The sequence below is a fragment of the Notamacropus eugenii genome, chromosome 2 (genome assembly GCF_028372415.1).
Source record: "Notamacropus eugenii isolate mMacEug1 chromosome 2, mMacEug1.pri_v2, whole genome shotgun sequence".
NCBI lineage: Eukaryota > Metazoa > Chordata > Mammalia > Diprotodontia > Macropodidae > Notamacropus > Notamacropus eugenii.
In genome coordinates this window covers 23,941,538-23,959,644 of record NC_092873.1, presented here as the reverse complement: position 1 = coordinate 23,959,644, position 18,107 = coordinate 23,941,538, and the positions used below count along the sequence as shown (strand labels likewise).

At 39.6% G+C, this 18,107-nt stretch overlaps 1 protein-coding gene across 1 annotated transcript; it reads right to left on the bottom strand.

Moving 5' to 3' along the window:
• Positions 1-11,541: 11,541 nt before the first annotated feature.
• LOC140522530 (mas-related G-protein coupled receptor member X4-like) lies at positions 11,542-12,501 on the bottom strand. Its single transcript, XM_072637941.1, has one exon. The coding sequence runs from the start codon at positions 12,499-12,501 to the stop codon at positions 11,542-11,544; it is 960 nt and encodes a 319-aa protein (XP_072494042.1).
• Positions 12,502-18,107: the final 5,606 nt, after the last annotated feature.

Below are 18,107 nucleotides of genomic sequence, written 5' to 3'. Positions count from 1 at the left end.
ATTAGTCTTTTACAATATAACTGTTATGGAAGTGCTTTGAATTGTTACACATGTATGGCCTATATTGAATTGCTTCTTATCTCAATGAGGATATGTGGGGAGGGGAGGAGAGAATATGGAACTCAAAGCTTTAAGAATGAATGTTAAAAATTGTTTTAACTTGCAAGTGGAAATTAAGTTATACAGGCAATGGAGTATAGAAATCTATTTTGACCTACAGGAAAATAGAGAAGGGGATGGAAGAAGGGTGGGTGATAGAGGGGAGTATAGACTGGAGGAAGGGATGGGGTTCATGATGTCCTGGGGTGGGGAATGGGGAGAAATGGGGAGAAATTTTTGAATTCAAAATCTTGTGGAAGTGAATGTTGCTAACTGAAAAATAAATAAATATATTACATACACACACACACACACACACACACACACATATATATGTACGTATGTATGTATATATGTATGTATCTGGAGAAGAAAATGGCAAACTACTCCAGTATCTCTGCCACAAAAATCCCAAATATGATCACAAAGAGTGAGACATGACTGAAAGATGATTTAACAAGTTTCAGCACGATGAATAAATACTATCTACCTCCAGAGAGATAAGTAATGAACTCTGAATGCCTATTGACTTCTTTTATACTTTTTTATCTTCTTCATTCTTTTTTTTTGCAATATGATTAATATGATAACATGTTTTGCATGATTTCACATGTATAATTGATGTCATATTGTTTACTTCTCAGTAGGTGGGGAGGGGTAGAGAAGAGGAAGAGAATTTGGAGATGAAAATTTAAAAATTAATATTAAAAATAATATATACATATATGTATTTATGTGTACATGTATGTGTATATCTATATAAAACAACAAAATTTGGAAATAGTTTGAAAATATGGAGTAAGAGTGAAGAGTCAAGGTGACCAAGAGGTTTCTGTCTGGTCGTTCTCAGTCCAGGTCTGACAGTTCATGATGCATTTCTTCCTAACGCTTGACTGTTTCTTGGTTTCCTGCATCCATTACTATTTGTAATTGCCTCAGGAATGGTAGACTCAGAGGTGACAATTTCTTTGAAAGTTTTCTCTCCTGACAATTTTGCCAATTTATTGTATTAGGTGAGACTTTTGACTTCCCTTCCCACTCACAAGTTACTCTTAATCGCTATTTATGGAGGACAAAGACTGATTTTAACCTTTCTTTTCTATGGACATGAGGACTAAGTCATTGATATTGACACTAAACTGGTCAGTCGATGCTGCTAGTGCGGCATCCAGGTGGTACTGTGGGTAGTGTGCTGGGTCTGGACTCAGGAAGACGTGCTTGAGTTCCAACCCAGTCTCAGACACTTTCTGCTTGACCTTGTAGAGTCACTTAACCTCTGTCTCGGTTTTCTCAGCTCTAAAATGGGCATTATATTATCATCTACTTCCCAGGATTATTGTGAGGACTAAATTTATAAAGTGCTTAGCACAATGACTAGCACATAGCAAGTGCTTGATAAGTGCTTATTTCCATTCTCTCTCTCCCTCCCTGTCATTCTCTCTGGACCATTTATTTGGAGTGGATACTAAAGAGCAATTCCTTTATGTGAAATGAGAAACAGATTTTGAAAAATTCGGTTATGTATGCATAGATATGTGTACATATCTATGTTACATCGATGGTATTTGTATTTATATATATACATACATACATACATACCTATTTACAGAGAGAGAATAAGAGACAGGGAGATACAGAGAGAGAGAGAGAGAGAGAGAGAGAGAGAGAGAGAGAGAGAGAGAGAGAGAGAGAGAGAGAGAGAGAAGAAACATTGATATAGTGCTTACTCCATCCCAAGTACTGTGGTAAAGATTTTAAAATATTCCATTTGATTCTCCCCACAGCCCTTTGAGGGAGGTGCTATAATTATCAGTATTTTATAGTTGAGTCAACTGAGGAAGGAAGACTTTGCATAACTTGTCCATAGTCACTCAGCTAGGATTAGAGATTGAATTTGAATTTTGGCCTTTCTGACTCTAGGCGTATTGCTCTATGCATTGTACCACCAAGCTGTCAACATATTTTGGTAGATCTAGAAAGTATTCTGTTTCAAGAAACAGTGAGAGAAAGGGAAGCATGCCCCTCTCCTCTTCCCCTGGACATAAAGGAAGCCCATTTATTTCAAAAAATTTCTTGACAAGACCAATTTGGAATTGTGCCCAAAGAGTTATTAAACTATCTGTACCCTTTGACTCAGCAATACCACTACTTGTTCTACTTCTCAAGATGATTAGGGAAAAAGGAAATGAACCTACATGTCTTAAAATATTTATAGCATCTCTCTTTGTGGTGGCAAAGATCTGGGAAATTTCAGAAATCATATCAATTGGGCAATGGTTGAAAAAGTTGTGGTACATGATTGTTATGTAATACTACTGTGCTACAGGAAAGGATCAACTTAATGATTTTGGAGAAACATGGAAAATATTTACGTGAAACAATAGTGAAATGAGCAGAACTAAAGAGAACATTGTTTGTACTATCAATAATACTGTTTTAAGAATGACTTTGAGTGAATGCATTATTTTGACTATTATGAACATCCAAATTAACTATAAAGGGCACATTAAGAAAGATACTCCCTGTATTCAGAACTGATAAAAAAAGCTACGCATAGTATGATTTCACACACACATACACACACACACATATGTATTTATGTCTAATGGTAGCCATCTCTAGAGTGGAGAGAAAGGGAAGAAAAAAAGAAAAAAAATGACACCATAACTTTGTTGCTTATTTGAAAGGAATAGCAAAGTATTTGCAGTTTCATTTATGCTTGTCTTTTATTAAAAATTGTACCGTGTTATGAAAATTCTTGTTTTATTCCATAAATCAAAAACACAATGAATAAAAACCAATAAAATGTCTTGTCAAAGCAGATATTTTGCCCAAGATTCCTCTCTGGGAAGTATTATCCTAGAGATGACTTCACATAATTGGAAGGAGATAATTCAACTCTAAGTATCCACTAAGTGCTAATGAAAGCCCTCCCTGGATTCCTTGAACTAAACCCTTATTCACCACTTAGAGGTAAGCAGAGGTGTTACTCACATTCCCAAAGGAATGAGTCTTTTGCCTCTACAAGTATCTTACTCAATCTTGGTAAGTTACCACAAATATTTTGTGGCTGAGTTCCCCACCCACGGTCATCTTTGGCACTAACAAAGCAAAGAGGCTTTAATGCCCTTGGGAGGATGCAGCCTAGGAATGCAGAGATCATAGGACAAGCTTTACTTAACACGATCAAAAAGAAAACAAAATCAAATACAACCAAGATAACAGAAAAGGTTTGTATTTGAATTCATGAATGGTCATGACCCCATTCCCCCCCTTTCATCATTCATGGGCTCCACACTCCTCAGAGGCTTGTAAAGTCCTCCAGTAATGTTTTTTTTTATTATTTTATTAATTTATTTAACTTTTAACATTCACTTTCACAAAATTTTGGGTTCCGAATTTTCTACCCATTTCTCCCTTCCTCCGCACCCTAAAACACCAAGCGTTCTAATTGCCCCTATCACCAATCTGCCCTCTCTTCTATCATCCCTCCCTTCCCTTGTCCCTATCTCCTCTTTTGTACTGTAGGGCCAGATAACTTTCTATACCTCTTTACCTGTATTTCTTATTTCCTAGTAGCAAGAACAGTACTCAACAGTTGCTCCTAAAACTTTGAGTTCCAACTTCTCTTCATCCCTCCTTCCAACCCATTCCCTTTGGAAGGCAAGCAATTCAAAATAGGGCATATCTGTGTAGTTTTGAAAATGACTTCCATAATAGTCGTGTTGTGTAAGACTAACTATATTTCCCTTCATCCTATCCTGCCCCCCATTGCTTCTGTTTTCTCTTTTGACCCTGTCCCTCCCCAAGAGTGTTGATTTCAAATTGCTCCCTCCTCTCATTGCCCTCCCTTCCATCATCCCTCCCCCCCTTGCTTATCCCTTTCTCCCCCACTTTCCTGTATTGTAAGATAGGTTTTCATATCAAAATATTCCTTCCTTTAGTGGAATGTGATGAGAGTAAACTTCATGTTTTTCTCTCACCTCCCTTCTTTTCCCCTCCACTAAAAAGTCTTTTGCTTGCCTCATTTATGAGAGAGAACTTGCCCCATTCCATTTCTCCCTTTCTCCTCCCAATATATTTCTCTCTCACCACTTAATTTCATTTTTTTAAGATATGGTCCCATCCTCTTCAATTCACTCTGTGCACTGTCTCTATATGTGTGTGCGTGTGTGTGTGCGTGTGCATGTGTGTGTGTGTGTGTGTGTGTGTGTGTGTGTAATCCCACCCAGTACCCAGATACTGAATAGTTTCAAGAGTTACAAATATTGTCTTTCCATGTAGGAATGTAAACAGTTCAACTTTAGTAAGTCCCTTATGACTTCTCTTTGCTGTTTACCTTTTCATGCTTCTCTTCATCCTTGTGTTTGAAAGTCAAATTTTCTTTTCAGGTCTGGTCTTTTCATCAAGAATGCTTGAAAGTCCTCTATTTCATTGAAAGACCAATTTTTCCCCTGAGGTATTATACTCAGTTTTGCTGGGTAGGTGATTCTTGGTTTTAGTCCTAGTTCCTTTGACTTCTGGAATATCATAAGCCACGCCCTTCCATCCCTTAATGTAGAAGCAGCTAGATCTTGTGTTATCCTGCTTGTATTTCCACAATACTTGAATTGTTTCTTTCCAGCTGCTTGCAATATTTTCTCCTTGACCAGGGAACTCTGGAATTTGGCCACAATGTTCCTAGGAGTTTCTCTTTTTGGATCTCTTTCAGGTCGTGATTGGTGGATTCCTTGAATACTTATTTTGCCCTCTGTAGAATATGCGGGCAGTTTTCCTTGATAATTTCATGAAAGATGATGTCTAGCTTCTTTTTTTGATCATGGCTTTCACGTAGGCCCATAATTTTTAAATTGCCTCTCCTGGGTCTATTTTCCAGGTCAGTTGTTTTTCCAATAGGATGTTTCACATTATCTTCCATTTTTTCATTCTTTTGGTTTTGTTTTGTGATTTCTTGGTTTCTCATAAAGTCATTAGCCTTCATCTGTTCCATTCTAATTTTGAAATAAGTATTTTCTTCAGTGAGCTTTTGAAACTCCTTTTCCATTTGGCTAATTCTGCCTTTTAAAGCATTCTTCTCCTTATTGACTTTTTGAACCTCTTTTGCCAATTGAGTTAGCCTATTTTTCAAGGTGTTATTTTCTTCAGCATTTTTTTTGGGTCTCCTTTAGCAAGGTGTGGACCTGCTTTTCATGTTTTTCTTGCATCTCTCTCATTTCTCTTCCCAGTTATTCCTCCACCTCTGTAACTTGATTTTCAAAATCCTTTTTGAGCTCTTCCATGGCCTGAGCCCATGGTATATTTATTTTGGATGTGTGGGATACAGAAGCCTTCATTTATATGTCTTTCCCTGATGGCAAGCATTGTTCTTCCTCATCAGAAAGGAAGAGAGGAAATATCTGTTCACCAAGAAAGTAACCTTCTCTAGTCTTATTTTTTCCCCTTTTCTGGGCATTTTCCCAGCAAGTGACTTGACTTCTGAGTTTTCTTTCCACCCCCACCTCGCCTCCAGATCCTCCCAGCCAGCGCTTGCGGTCTGAGATTCAAATGCTGCTTCCCAGCCTCGGGGCTTTGGGCGGGGGCAGGGCTGCTATTCAGCTTGAGATTAAGTTCACGTGCTCAGGTGGGGGCAGGGCCGCCTCACGGTCTCAGTTCCCTCAAGGGCTTTATGCAGAGAACTTCAACAAGGGATCCAAGCTCCTGCCTGCTTTGGGAGCCCCTGTCTGCTGCCGCCCCCACTGCTGCCTCCCGAGGGGGCCTGAGCCATGGGGACACCCCACTCCCTTCTCGGCCACCCAAAAAGACTCTCTCACCGACCTTTGCTGCCTGTGGGTGGAGGGACCTGCGCGGGCACTGGAGATTCTGTCCCTGAAGCCTGCTCAGATCTGCTCCTCTCGGTGCCACGCGGCCAAGGCAGGGCTGGGCTCTGCTCCGGATCCAGAGCACGGTGGACCTTTCACGTCTGTTTTTCAAGGCTTTCTGGAACAGAAATCTCTCTGCTGAGTTGTTATGTGGCTTCTGCTGCTCCAGAAATTGTTGGCAGTTCTTCTTAACAGGTAATTTGTGGGCTGTGGGTTTGGAGGTAGCATATATGTGTCTTTCTATGCCGTCATCTTGGCTCCTCCCTGGAACCCAAAATTTTGTGAAAATTAATGTAAAAAGTTTAAAAAATTAATTAAAAAATTATAACTCTTCTTGAGCCATTATATTCTGTCTTTCACATAAGCCCAATAAGACAGAGACTTTCTATTTCCTTTTAGAAGATAAGAAGGGTAATTTCATTAATACTGGCCTCAGGAAACAAACTCCCCAACCCATGGGAAATCAGAGAAATTATGATTCTCTGGCATAGCTTTCACTTTTCTTTCAATGGCTTCCTGTGCTCAAAGGCATAGAATTAGTGTAGGATGAGAGTGGGCCATTATCTGTACTCCACTTGCCTATTCCCTCTATCCCTGGGTGCTATGCAAAGTCTTGTCTCCTGAATTTCTGGGCCTCACAAAACTTTTCAATAAGTAAAGCTAAGTATTCTCCTGATGCTTCTGGAGAAGCAAGAAATAGTGTATTTATCAGATTTATGGAGAAGGAAAGGATTTTTTACTAAAGAAGAGATAGAAAGCATTATGAAATGCAAGATGGATAATTTTGATTACATTAAACTGAGAAGTTTTTGCACAACCAAATCCAATGCACCTAAAATTCGGAGGGTTGTAGTAAATTGGGAAAGAATTTTTATGGCTAAGCTCGGAGATAAAGGCCTCATTTCTAGAATAAATAGAGAACTGATTCAAATATATAACCATACAAGTCATTCCCTAATTGATAAATGGTCAAAGGATATGAACAGGCAATTTTCAGAGAAAGAAATTAAAACTATCTATAATCATATGAAAAAATGTTCTAAATCACTATTGATTAGAGAGATGCAAATCAAAACAACTCTGAGGTACCACATCACACCTATAAGATTGGCAAACATGACAGAACAAGAAAATGATAAATGCTGGAGAGGATGTGGGAGAGTTGGAACACTAATTCATTGTTGGTGGAGCTGTGAGCTCATCCAACCATTCTGGAGAGCAATTTGGAACTATGCCCAAAGGGCTACAAAAATGTGCATACCCTTTTACCCAGCAATATTGCTACTAGGATTGTATCCCCAAGAGATCATAAAAATGGGAAAGGGTCCCACATGTACAAAAATATTTATAGCAGCACTCCTTGTAGTTGGCAAAAACTGGAAGTCATGGGGATGCCCATCAATTGGGGAAAGGCTGAATATATTATGGTATATGCATGTAATGGAGTACTATTGTGCCATAAGAAATGATGAACAGGAAGACTTCAGAGAGGCCTGGAAGGACTTATATGATCTGATGCTGAGTGAAAGGAGTAGAACCAGGAGAACTTTGTGCACACCAACGACCACAGTGTGCGAGAGTTTTTTCTGGTAGACTTGGAATTTCGTAATAACGCAAGAACTTATTTTAAAAAAAATCCCAGTGGTGGTCTTCCAAGGCAAAACGCCTTCCACACTCAGAGAAAGAAATATGGAAGTCATCCGCAGAATGTAGCAAATCATGTTTGTGTGTGTGTGTTTTTGTGTATCATGTTTTGATTTGTTTCCATTTATTTTAGTTCGACTACATAGCATGACTATAGTGAAAATGTACTCAATAGGAAAGTATATGTAGAACCTATACAGAACTGTATGCTTTTGTGGGGAAGGAGTGGGGTAGTGGGGGATAAGTGTAGGGGGGATAAAAATCTTAATTTTATGGCAGTGATTGTAAAACATTAAATAATAATAAAATTAAAAAAAGAAAAATAAATAAACAAATAAATGAAAATTAAAAATGCATAACATGTTTCACAAAACTACTCTTCAGAAACCCTGTTTATGCAGAAACACCATCCTGAACAATTTCCTGGCTCCTCTCTAGCGTTCTCCTTCTGGCAATTCTTTAGGCATCTCCTCCTGGGTCAAACATTCCCCTTTCTGGGAACAGATTTCTAAGTAAATTTATTGTTCTTTTTCTCTCCTTCATTTCAGAGGCCTTTGGAACCACAAAAGAACATACAGGAAACACTGATGGCTTCAGAACTTTATTAATCATCTCTCAGAACAGCCAGAGTCATGTTAAATGGGCTTGTTCTACATGTAGAGCTCACATCCAACTCACCTCTAGGTTACACATGATTGACATAAAATAGCTTATTTCACAATCAAAGTTATAATTCTCAGTTGTGAATTTCCCTCCATCCTATTTTTACTCACTATCATCGTTCTCAGCCTCTTTTTTTACTCTATCTCTGTTACCTTATCCTCTCCCTTTACCTTCTTATTTCTTATTCCACTGACACTATTGAGTCCCTGCCTTATTATCTCTCCCTACCCTCCCAAATCTTATTCAACACACGCTTCTAAAAGTCCCTCCCTTGTCCTGTTTCCTCATCCTCTTATTTCTTTATAAGTGTAGAAAAATACTTTTAGAGGTATATGTTGATCCTTCCCTTTTTAACCAAAATCCTATGAAACTAAGGTTCCAGTCCTATCAGTCCTCCCTCCAACTTCTTCCCTGTGTATCAGTTCTTCCTTTTATGACCCATTTGCAGGAGATAATTTCTCCTTTTCACTTTTTTCTCCCCAATTCTGTTTTTTAGAATCATCCCATCATGCTTAATTCACTTCCAGTCTTTCTTTTAAACTTCCTTAGTAATGATGACAGTCTTAAGAATACCGATTGCATTAGTCAAGATGTAAAACTGTTTGAATTTGAGTCCCTTATAAGTAGTCTTTAATGTTTGCCTTATGTTTCTTCTGAAACTTCTATATAGAATTTCCTATTCAATCCTGGTCTTTTTGCTATAAATACTTGAACATCTTTCAGTTCATTAAATGTTTAATTTTTAAAATTAACGATTAAACTCCATTTTACTGTATAAATAAAAATGGAAATAAGATAGCAAAAACATATTAAAATCAGTATCAACAATAAATTGTTTCCAAAAAAAATTTAAAAATGGAAGCTGCACACAGTGTTGAAATGTTGTTGTAGAATTTATTATATTTACCCTGATGCAAAATAAGCAGAGGTAGCAGTCATGGTCTCACATCAAGTTAAGACTAAAATAGACTTAATTAAAAGAGATAACTGGCTAACCATATTTTGTTAAAAGATACCATTGACAATGAAGCCTCACAAATACTGAAAGATGAGATTAATACAATTGAGTATTAGAAAAAAGTATTGAACTAAGAAATATAGCTAGGAGTTGATTTTAAGGAAAAAACCCCACTGGAATAGATGAACAATTAGTTAGTTTAATATAAAATTGAGGAAAAAACCAAATGCCGAGTATCGAAAATGAAAATGTGAATTTACCACAAATGAAGATGACACCAAATCAATTATAAGGAGTTATTTTGCCCAATTGTATGCCAATACATTAACAATATAAGTAAAATTCGACTATAATGACAAAAGCATAATTTCTTAGATGAACAGAAGAGGAAATGGAATATTAAAACAGACCTATTTTCGAAAGAAAAAAGTTTTGCAACTAGATGGATTTACAAATGAATCCTATCAAACACTGAAAGATCAACTAATTCCAATATTACATGAATTAACTGGAAAAATAGGTAAAGAAGGAATGCTACCAAATCACTTTTATGAAACAAATATGCAAACCAGAAAGAGTAACAACAGAGGAAGAAAATTATAGGTCAATTTCCTTAATGAATATTTATGCAAAAATCCTAAATAAAACACTAGCTTAAAGATTACAACAATATAGTAAAAAATTATACATTATGACCGAATGAAATTTATACTAAGAAATCAGGTATAATTTGACCTAATGAAAATTATTAACAGAGTTGATTATAGAGAGAATGAAAACTTGAAAAAAAATCATGTGATTACACCATTTTGTGGGTGGACGAGGTAAATTATGGGACATGAAACTACTGAGGTAACAGTAAGGTCATTGTCACTGGAGGAATCAAATGGAGGTTGACTGATATCTCACAGTCGAGACATTTCACAGGAGACTGTGGTTCTGTGTGTGTGTGTGTGTGTGTGTGTGTGTGTGTATGTGCAGTGTTTGGCATATATATGTGATGAGTTGGCAGACATGTGTAGAATATGTGTGATATGTATTTATATAAGATGATGCATCCCCTTTCCTTGCTTTGGTCTCATTAGGGTGCATCCTCCCACATAAACACCCCTGCAATATCTGTCCTCATCAGAAATTCAGTCATGGAAAAGGAAAGACAGATTGAAATAGAGAGAGTCATAGAAGCATAGAAATACAGAGATTCAGAGAGATGGAACCCTGGAGGAATGGATTGGAAACAAGAGTCTCAGCCTTGACCTTTAGAGGGAGAGAAATATTTGGCTGAACTCCTGTGATGGGAGTGGGAGAGGGGAGGGGAAAGGAGCATAAGCAGGGAATGGAGGGGACCTGACTGAGCTGGAAGCTCCACTTTTTAAGGTGGGGACAGGGAGAAAAAGGCCTTAGAGGACCTTGGATCAAGCCTGAAAGAAGACAAGATGGGGAAGTGTAGCCCACAGAATTCTGAGGAGTCTCACCACTGACTCTGCCTTCATTTACAGAGTTTCACAAGAAGAAGACAGGGAGAAATGGGACCTTAGAGGATGTCTTTCTTCTTCCTGTACTCTTCAGGACAGGGACAGTGGCCATTTGGTGGAGTAGCCTTCCTCTGGGGGCTGGTGACACATGAGACCCTGAACCTCACTCTCCAGATAAAGTAACCTCCAACAAGCCACGGGGCTCCAAGTGCATAGAACACTGGGCCTGGAGTCAGGAAGATCAGAGTTCAAATCCAGTCTCAGACACTTGCTTGCTTTGGGACTCCGGAGAAGTCACTGAACCTCTGCCTGCCTCAGATTCCCAAAGGGTAAAATGGAGATCATGTGAGCACCTACCTTCCAGGTACATTGTGGGGATTAAATGAGATACTTGCAAAGCACTTAGTACAGTGCCTGGTATAGTCTTGTTGTTCAGTCATGTGATTTCTTGCGACCCCATCTAGGGTTTTCTTGGCAAAGGTACTGGAGTGGTTTGCCATTTCTTTTGCTAGCTCATTTTATAGATGAGGAAACTGAGACAGATTGAATTAAGTGACTTGCATGGGGTCACACAGCTTGGAATTGTCTCAGGCCAGATCTGACTGCAGTTCTTCCCATTCTGCCCCCTGGAGCTCCATCCTCATCACTGCCCAGCTGCTTGGCATGCAGTGGGCACCTAATAAATATTTGCTCATCACTTAGAGTTCAAACCTCAGACACCAACATAAAGGCTAGAAGGAGGAATCTTGGTTTCACTCGCAGGGTGCTGGGAAGGGGCTGCAACTGGGCCTGGGCATGAGGGTCATTTCAAGGGGCCTTGAGTTTCAAGTTGTTGTTCTTAGTATCAGAAGGAGGGCTCTGGGGTGTCGGTGTGGGGGATGTCCCTCTTCCCATCTCCCAAATCTTGCTCCTCTCCCAGGGCACTCTCGAAGACCACCTTGAGAGGCTCCCTCGTTTTGTGCATTTGCTTACCTAGGAAGTAGTAAATGAAAGGATTGGCACTGCTGTTCACACAGGCCAGGAGCTGACGGAGCCATTGAGGCATTAAAACTAAGTTGAAACGACTAGCGAATTCCCCAATCCCCATGGGCAGGCCACAGAGAAGGAACACGAGAACTGTGAGCAGGATCACTAGGTAGAGCCTCGGGGGCTGCTGGTGCTGGGAGCTGCATTGGACCCTCAGCAGCAGAGTCAGGCTGGACATGCACAGCCCACAGGTGAGAGCAATGAACCACATAAACTCGATGATAAAGAAGTTGGAACAGAAGTGATTAGGATCATAGATACAATTAAGAAAACCTACTACACAGAACAAACTGGCCAGAGTACAGAGGACAGCGCACATCACAGCAGACATGTGCTTGGGGTGGTGACATCTGTACCAGATGGGGAAGAGCACAGAGAGACAGCGCTCGGTGCTGATCGCAGCCAGCAGGCTCAGGCTGAGAGTGTAGAATATGTATGTGATGTATTGCAATAAATTGTGCATGAAAGAATCACACAAATACCTTACAAATTCAGGTATGAAAACTAGAAAGGAGAAGCAAAGGAAGAGGGCATCGGCCCCAGCCTGGTTGAGGATGTAGACAGAGAAGGGGTTCCTCTTGATGCAGAAGCCCAGGAGCCACAGAACAATGCTGTTCCCCACCAGCCCAATCAGGGCAATAAGCATTGTGAGGATCCACATCCAGTCACGTAATTTTAATTCTCCAAGTACTCCAGGAGCTGAACTCTCGTTTGCACTTCTCGCTGTTGTGTTGTCATGAACACATCCTTTTTGCATAGGTGACAGGGACAGAGCCATGGTGGCGGGTCCCAGTCCCAGGAAGCCTAGCCCCTCACAGAAGATCTGGGGAGATTAAGTCAAGGAAGGGCATCAGAGACTTTTCCAGAGATTTCCTCCAATCTTTACCTTCAATTAGAGCCTCCTCTTCCCCACTCCCTCTCTCTGGAGTGCAGCTAGGTTGCATCACAGTGCACTGAAGTATGGACATGCAGTAAAACTGAGCTAAAATCTAGCCTCTGACACTTAAGAGAAAAATGAATATTTCACTCATATTAATCAGAATTACTCAATTAGGGTTACAGCTTCCCCTTCCTATTTCCCCTTTCAGAAACTAGCCCCCTGTAGGTTTTTCAGTCAGTATCTGAAGGACATTGCTGATGGATGGGAATGCCTAAATCTTCAGGGTACACGGTTTTTCATCATGGGTAGGGCCCCATCCAACTAGAAGTTCTTACAAAGAGAATCTGATATAGATATTAATCTTACCACACCATTGTTTCCTGTTCCTTGACTGGGTAGAGATAGATGCCTCTGTCCAGGTATCTGGAGGCAGTTGAACCTCATCACACCCTCAGCATGAGGAGCTGAATGCTTCCAGTCCACCTACTTGTCCACCATTCTTTGATTGTTAACCAGTCAGAGTTGATTTCTCCTTCTGGAATACCCTGGATTTCAAAGACTTTTAAAGCATTAAATGCTCTCCAGGGGCTGTCTTTGCCTTCCAGGAGGACCACTGGTCTTAATCTATTATTTGCTAGCCATAGCTAATAAACCGATCATTAATTACCTGGAAATTATGTCTCTCAGACTTCACTACTCACATTATCTGTGTGACCCTGGAGAAGCCACTTATCATCTGCCTCTCTCAGTTTTCTCAACTGTAAAATGAAGCCAATAATACCACCAAATTCACAGGGTTCTCCAGAGGATCAAATGAGATAATATTTGTAAAGTACTTAACACTGTGTCTGGCGCATAGCAGACCTTTAAAAAAAGCTCACTCCATTTTCCCCTTTCCCCTTTTCTCTTGTCGTGATGAGACAGTGAGGTTTAGAAATGAGGCTCTGAACGTGAATGGAGCTACACTTGTGACTCTTTTGTTCTCTGACCACAATTCAAATCATCCTTCATTTTCCTCTCTCTTCTTGTCTTTCTTTAATATATGGAGATTTGGCTTCCTCCTTTACACAACTTGTGTGGACAGGCCTAAGGGTGAACTGAACCACTTAATTCAATGCAAGAGACTTTTTTTCATTTATGTAGGGACAAATGCATTTACTTGTTCATTTACTAATTAATTATGTCATAAATTGATAAATCAATTCATAATTCTAAATACTTATTGACAGCTTTTCTTTCCTTTTTTAACATAATTTTAAATGTTAAATATCATGTCCCCAACCAGAGTCCATCTTTTAAAAAACATATGCCCCCTTTTTTTTTTTCAATTTTCAACATTCACTTCCACAAGAATCTGAATTCCATTTTTCTCCCCATCTCTCTCACCCCCCAATCCAGGATAGCATGCACCCCATCCATCCCTTTCTTCAGTCTGTTTTCCCTTCTATCAACACCCCTTCATTTATCCCCTGCCCTGGACATTCCTGCAGGTCAAAATAGATTTCTATACCTAACTGCTTGTACATATTATCTACCAGTTCCATGTAAAATCAATTTTTACATTCATTTTAAAGCTTTTAGTTCCATATTCTCTCCCCTCCTCCTTCCTCCCCACCCTCAGTGAGAAAGCAAACAATTTGATGTATCATACGTGTGTAGCCACGAAAAACACTTCAATAACAGTCACGTTATGAAACACTAACCGCATTTTCCTCTGTCCTGTCCTTCCTTCCATTTATTCCATTCCTTCCCTTGACCTGTCCCCTTACAATAGGGTTTGCTTCTGATTATCACTTTCCCCCATTTGCTGTCCCTTCTATTTTCTTCCCTCTCCTGGGGTAGCTAGGTGGTGCAGTGGATAGAACATCAGTGCAGGAGTCAGGAGGACCTGACTTCAAATCTCACCTCAGACACTTGACACTCACTAACTGTGTGACCTTGGGCAAGTCACTTAATCCCAATTGCCTCATCCTGGGTCATCTCTAGTCATCCTGATGAATATCTCATCACTCTATTCAGATGGCTCTGGAGGAGAAGTGAGGCTGGTGACCTGCACAGCCCTCTCTCACTCAAAAACAAAGTCAAGTGCAAGTCATGTCATTATTTCTGTGATGGCATGGTCTTTTTCTGCAATGAAGGATGAACTCACACTTCCCTCTCCAATCACCTTCCCTTCTGTCTTCCTGTGGAGTAAAATAGATTTCCATACCCAATTGAATGTATGTTATTCCCTCTTTAAGCCAACTCCCATGAGAGTAAGGCACTCATTCTCTTTCATCTCTTCCCTGTTCCACTCCATTGTAAAAGATCTCTCTTTTCTCTTTTATGTGAAATGTGAGATGATTTGTTACATTCTACCTTTCCCTTTCTCTTACTCCTCGTACATTTCAGTCACCAGTAAATTTTCTGTTTTGGGTATTCTCCCTTCATAGTCAGTTTACACTGTGCCCTCTGTCTATGTTTGTGTGTGTGTGTATACATACACACATGTATACTCATGTATATGTATTCATATGAACATGTATATACACATGCATATACATATATACATACATACAAACAAACACTCATAGATATACCTACACGTATGCATACACATAGTATACACATAAACATATGCCCATACACACCTACATATATATATATACATATATATGTATATGTACATATATATATACATATATATATATATATACACATACGTATATTCCATCTAACTACCCTAATACTGAAAAAAGTCTTTTTTCATCTTTCCATGTAGGAATGTAAACAGTTAACCTTGAATGAGTTCCTTAAGGCTTCTCTTTCTTATTTACTTTTGCATGCTTCTCTTGATTCTTGTATTTGAAAGTCAAATTTTCTATTCAGCTCTGGTCTTTTCAGCAAGAATTCTTAAAAGTCTTCAATTTCATTGAAATTCCATTTCCCCCTCCCCCGAAGTATCATACTTATTTTTGCTGGGAAGGTGATTCTTGGTTTTAATCCTACCTCCTTTGTCTTCTTGAATATCATATTCCAAGGCCTTTGATCCCTTAGTTTAGGACCTGGTGAGTCCTGTATTGTCCTGATTGTATTTCCACAATATTTGAATTGCTTCTTTCTGGATGTTTGTAATATTTTCTCCCTGATATGGGAAGTCTGGAACTTGACTACAATATTCCTAGGAGTTTTCCTTTGGGGTCTCTTTCAGCAGGTGAACGACGAATTTTTCTTTTCTATTTTACTCTCTGTTTGTAGGATATCAGGGGAGTTTTCCTTGAAAATTTCTTGGAAGATGTTGTCTAAGGTCTTTTATTGATTATAGTTTTCAAGTAGACCAACTATTTTTAAATTATCTCTCCTGAATCTGTTTTCAGGGTCTATTGTTTTTCCAATGAGATTTTTCACATTGTCTTCTATTTTTCATTCTTTTGGTTTTTATTTTATAATTTCTTGTTCTCTCATAAAGTCATTAGCTTCCATCTGCTCCATTCTGATTTTTAAAGAACTATTTTCTTCAGTGAACTTTTGGGCCTTCTTTTCCATTTTTTCCTCCATTTTCCTTACTTGATTTTCCAAATCCTTTTTGAGCTCTTCTATGACCTAAGAGTATTTCATATATTTTTTGTAGTCTTTGGGTGTAATAGCCTTGATGTTGCTGTCTTCCTCCAGCTGTATGCTTTGGTTTTCCTCTGATTGTATGCTTTGATCTTCTTCATCCAAAAAGATGGAAGAATACCTTTTCACTAAGAAAGTAACCTTCTATTGTCGTATTCCCCCCACCCACCCCGAGGCATTTTCCCAGCTAGACTTTTGAGTCCTTTGTCAAGTGGAGTGTATACTATCCCAGGCTTATGACGTTTGTGTAGCTGTTCTCCAAGATATCTCTAGGGACCCATAAGTTCTTAGTTCCTCCACAGTGGCATAATCAAGGGATAGGTGTTAACTCCTCTCCTGGACTGCACTCTTGTCTGTGAGCAACCACAAGCACTCTTTTCTTCCCTTGAACTCTATATAGGATTCCCTCTCCAAAGCCCCCACCAGCTCCCCCACCCCAGCGCTTGTCCTCACCACAGGACCACCACTCAGGAGTGAGAACCAGATCAGCTGCACGAGCTCCAGAAATGGCAAGTGCTGAGACTGTAACTGCCAACACCCTAGGACTGGGGAAGGACCACGCTCCCCTTTCTCCCAGGTGAAAGAGCTTTGTCACTGACCTTTGAACCTGTCTTTGAAATTTGTGGGCTGAGAAATCTGGAAACCACTGCAGTTGCCTGTGATTCAGCACCCTGCATCCTGCTACAGTCCTGTCCATGCTGCTCATCCTTGCCCTCAATGGGCTGTGCTTTCCTCTGAGACTGGTGCAATAGACCCTTCCTGTTGCCCTTTCAGGCTGTCTTGCGGCTGGAAATCTGTTTCACTCTGTCATATTGCGGTTTCTACTGCTCTAGAATTTGTTTATAGCAATTTTTACAAGTATTTTAAGGGTTCTGCAGCAGGAGAGCTCAGGCAGGACAATGCTTCTCCTCTGCCATCTTGTTTCTGCCCCAGAGTCCATCTTTTTCAACTCAATAATTGAAAGAGAAAAATATTTCAGTACAGCTAGCCATCATATTAACCAAGACCAACAGTATACACATTATTCTGCACTCTTCATCACCCGCTTCTGGAAAGGAGGGAAGGAAATGTAATGACTTCTTCATTGCTTTGCTGTACAAGCTTCAATAGGCACTAGTGTGTGTAGGGCACAGAGAGCAAAATCATTTTTTCCCCCAGGTTTGGTGTTGAGAACGCAAAGTCAATGAAATTGTCCGTAGTTGTAGCAGGTGATATTTTAATGTGGGTGGGCAGAGGGGAGGAGCTTGCAGTATCAGGTAGTCACTTTATACAAAACCAGCACAGAACCAGACCAACTGCAGGTATCAGGTTATTTTGTTTATCTCTTTCGTCTTCTACTGCATCTGTATTGACAAATGCTACCCTTTAGGGACAGATGAGGAAGACAGAACCAGGGTATTTCTTCAGACTGAGAGGACATAAATCAAAGAAATGTGGTGAGCATTCAGACTAAACCAGAGGCTTGGGAGGAGACACTGGAAATAAGCATATTGGCATCCTCTGTCAGTAGGGTGAGGTGAAGGATTCAAAGCAAGACTGCTCCTCACTAGTAGGGCCCAGGTTGAAAATATTTTTACATGTAATTGGGAAATACTTAATGAATAATATCAAAATATCAATAACATCAAAAACTAGAAAAAGAAATCTTAAAATGAAATTGCTGAATTCTCTAGGACCAGAACTTAGAACAAAATGGAAGTAGAAAAAATGTGTTGATACCCTCAGGAGAGAAACCGCCAAATGAAAAATTCTGGGAACATTATGGCCAAAATCCAAAGTTTCCCAGTCAAAGGGGGTGGGTGGAAGATCACTGCCAAAAAAAATGAAAGAATTCAAGCAGTGAGGAGCCACAATCACGATCTTGTAATTTAAGAGTAGAGATCTTGTAATAAGATATGACAGAAAGC

Bases quoted from the DNA above. Each gene is read 5' to 3' on its own strand.
- LOC140522530 (XM_072637941.1), bottom strand. From the start codon at position 12,501: ATGGCTCTGTCCCTGTCACCTATGCAAAAAGGATGTGTTCATGACAAC.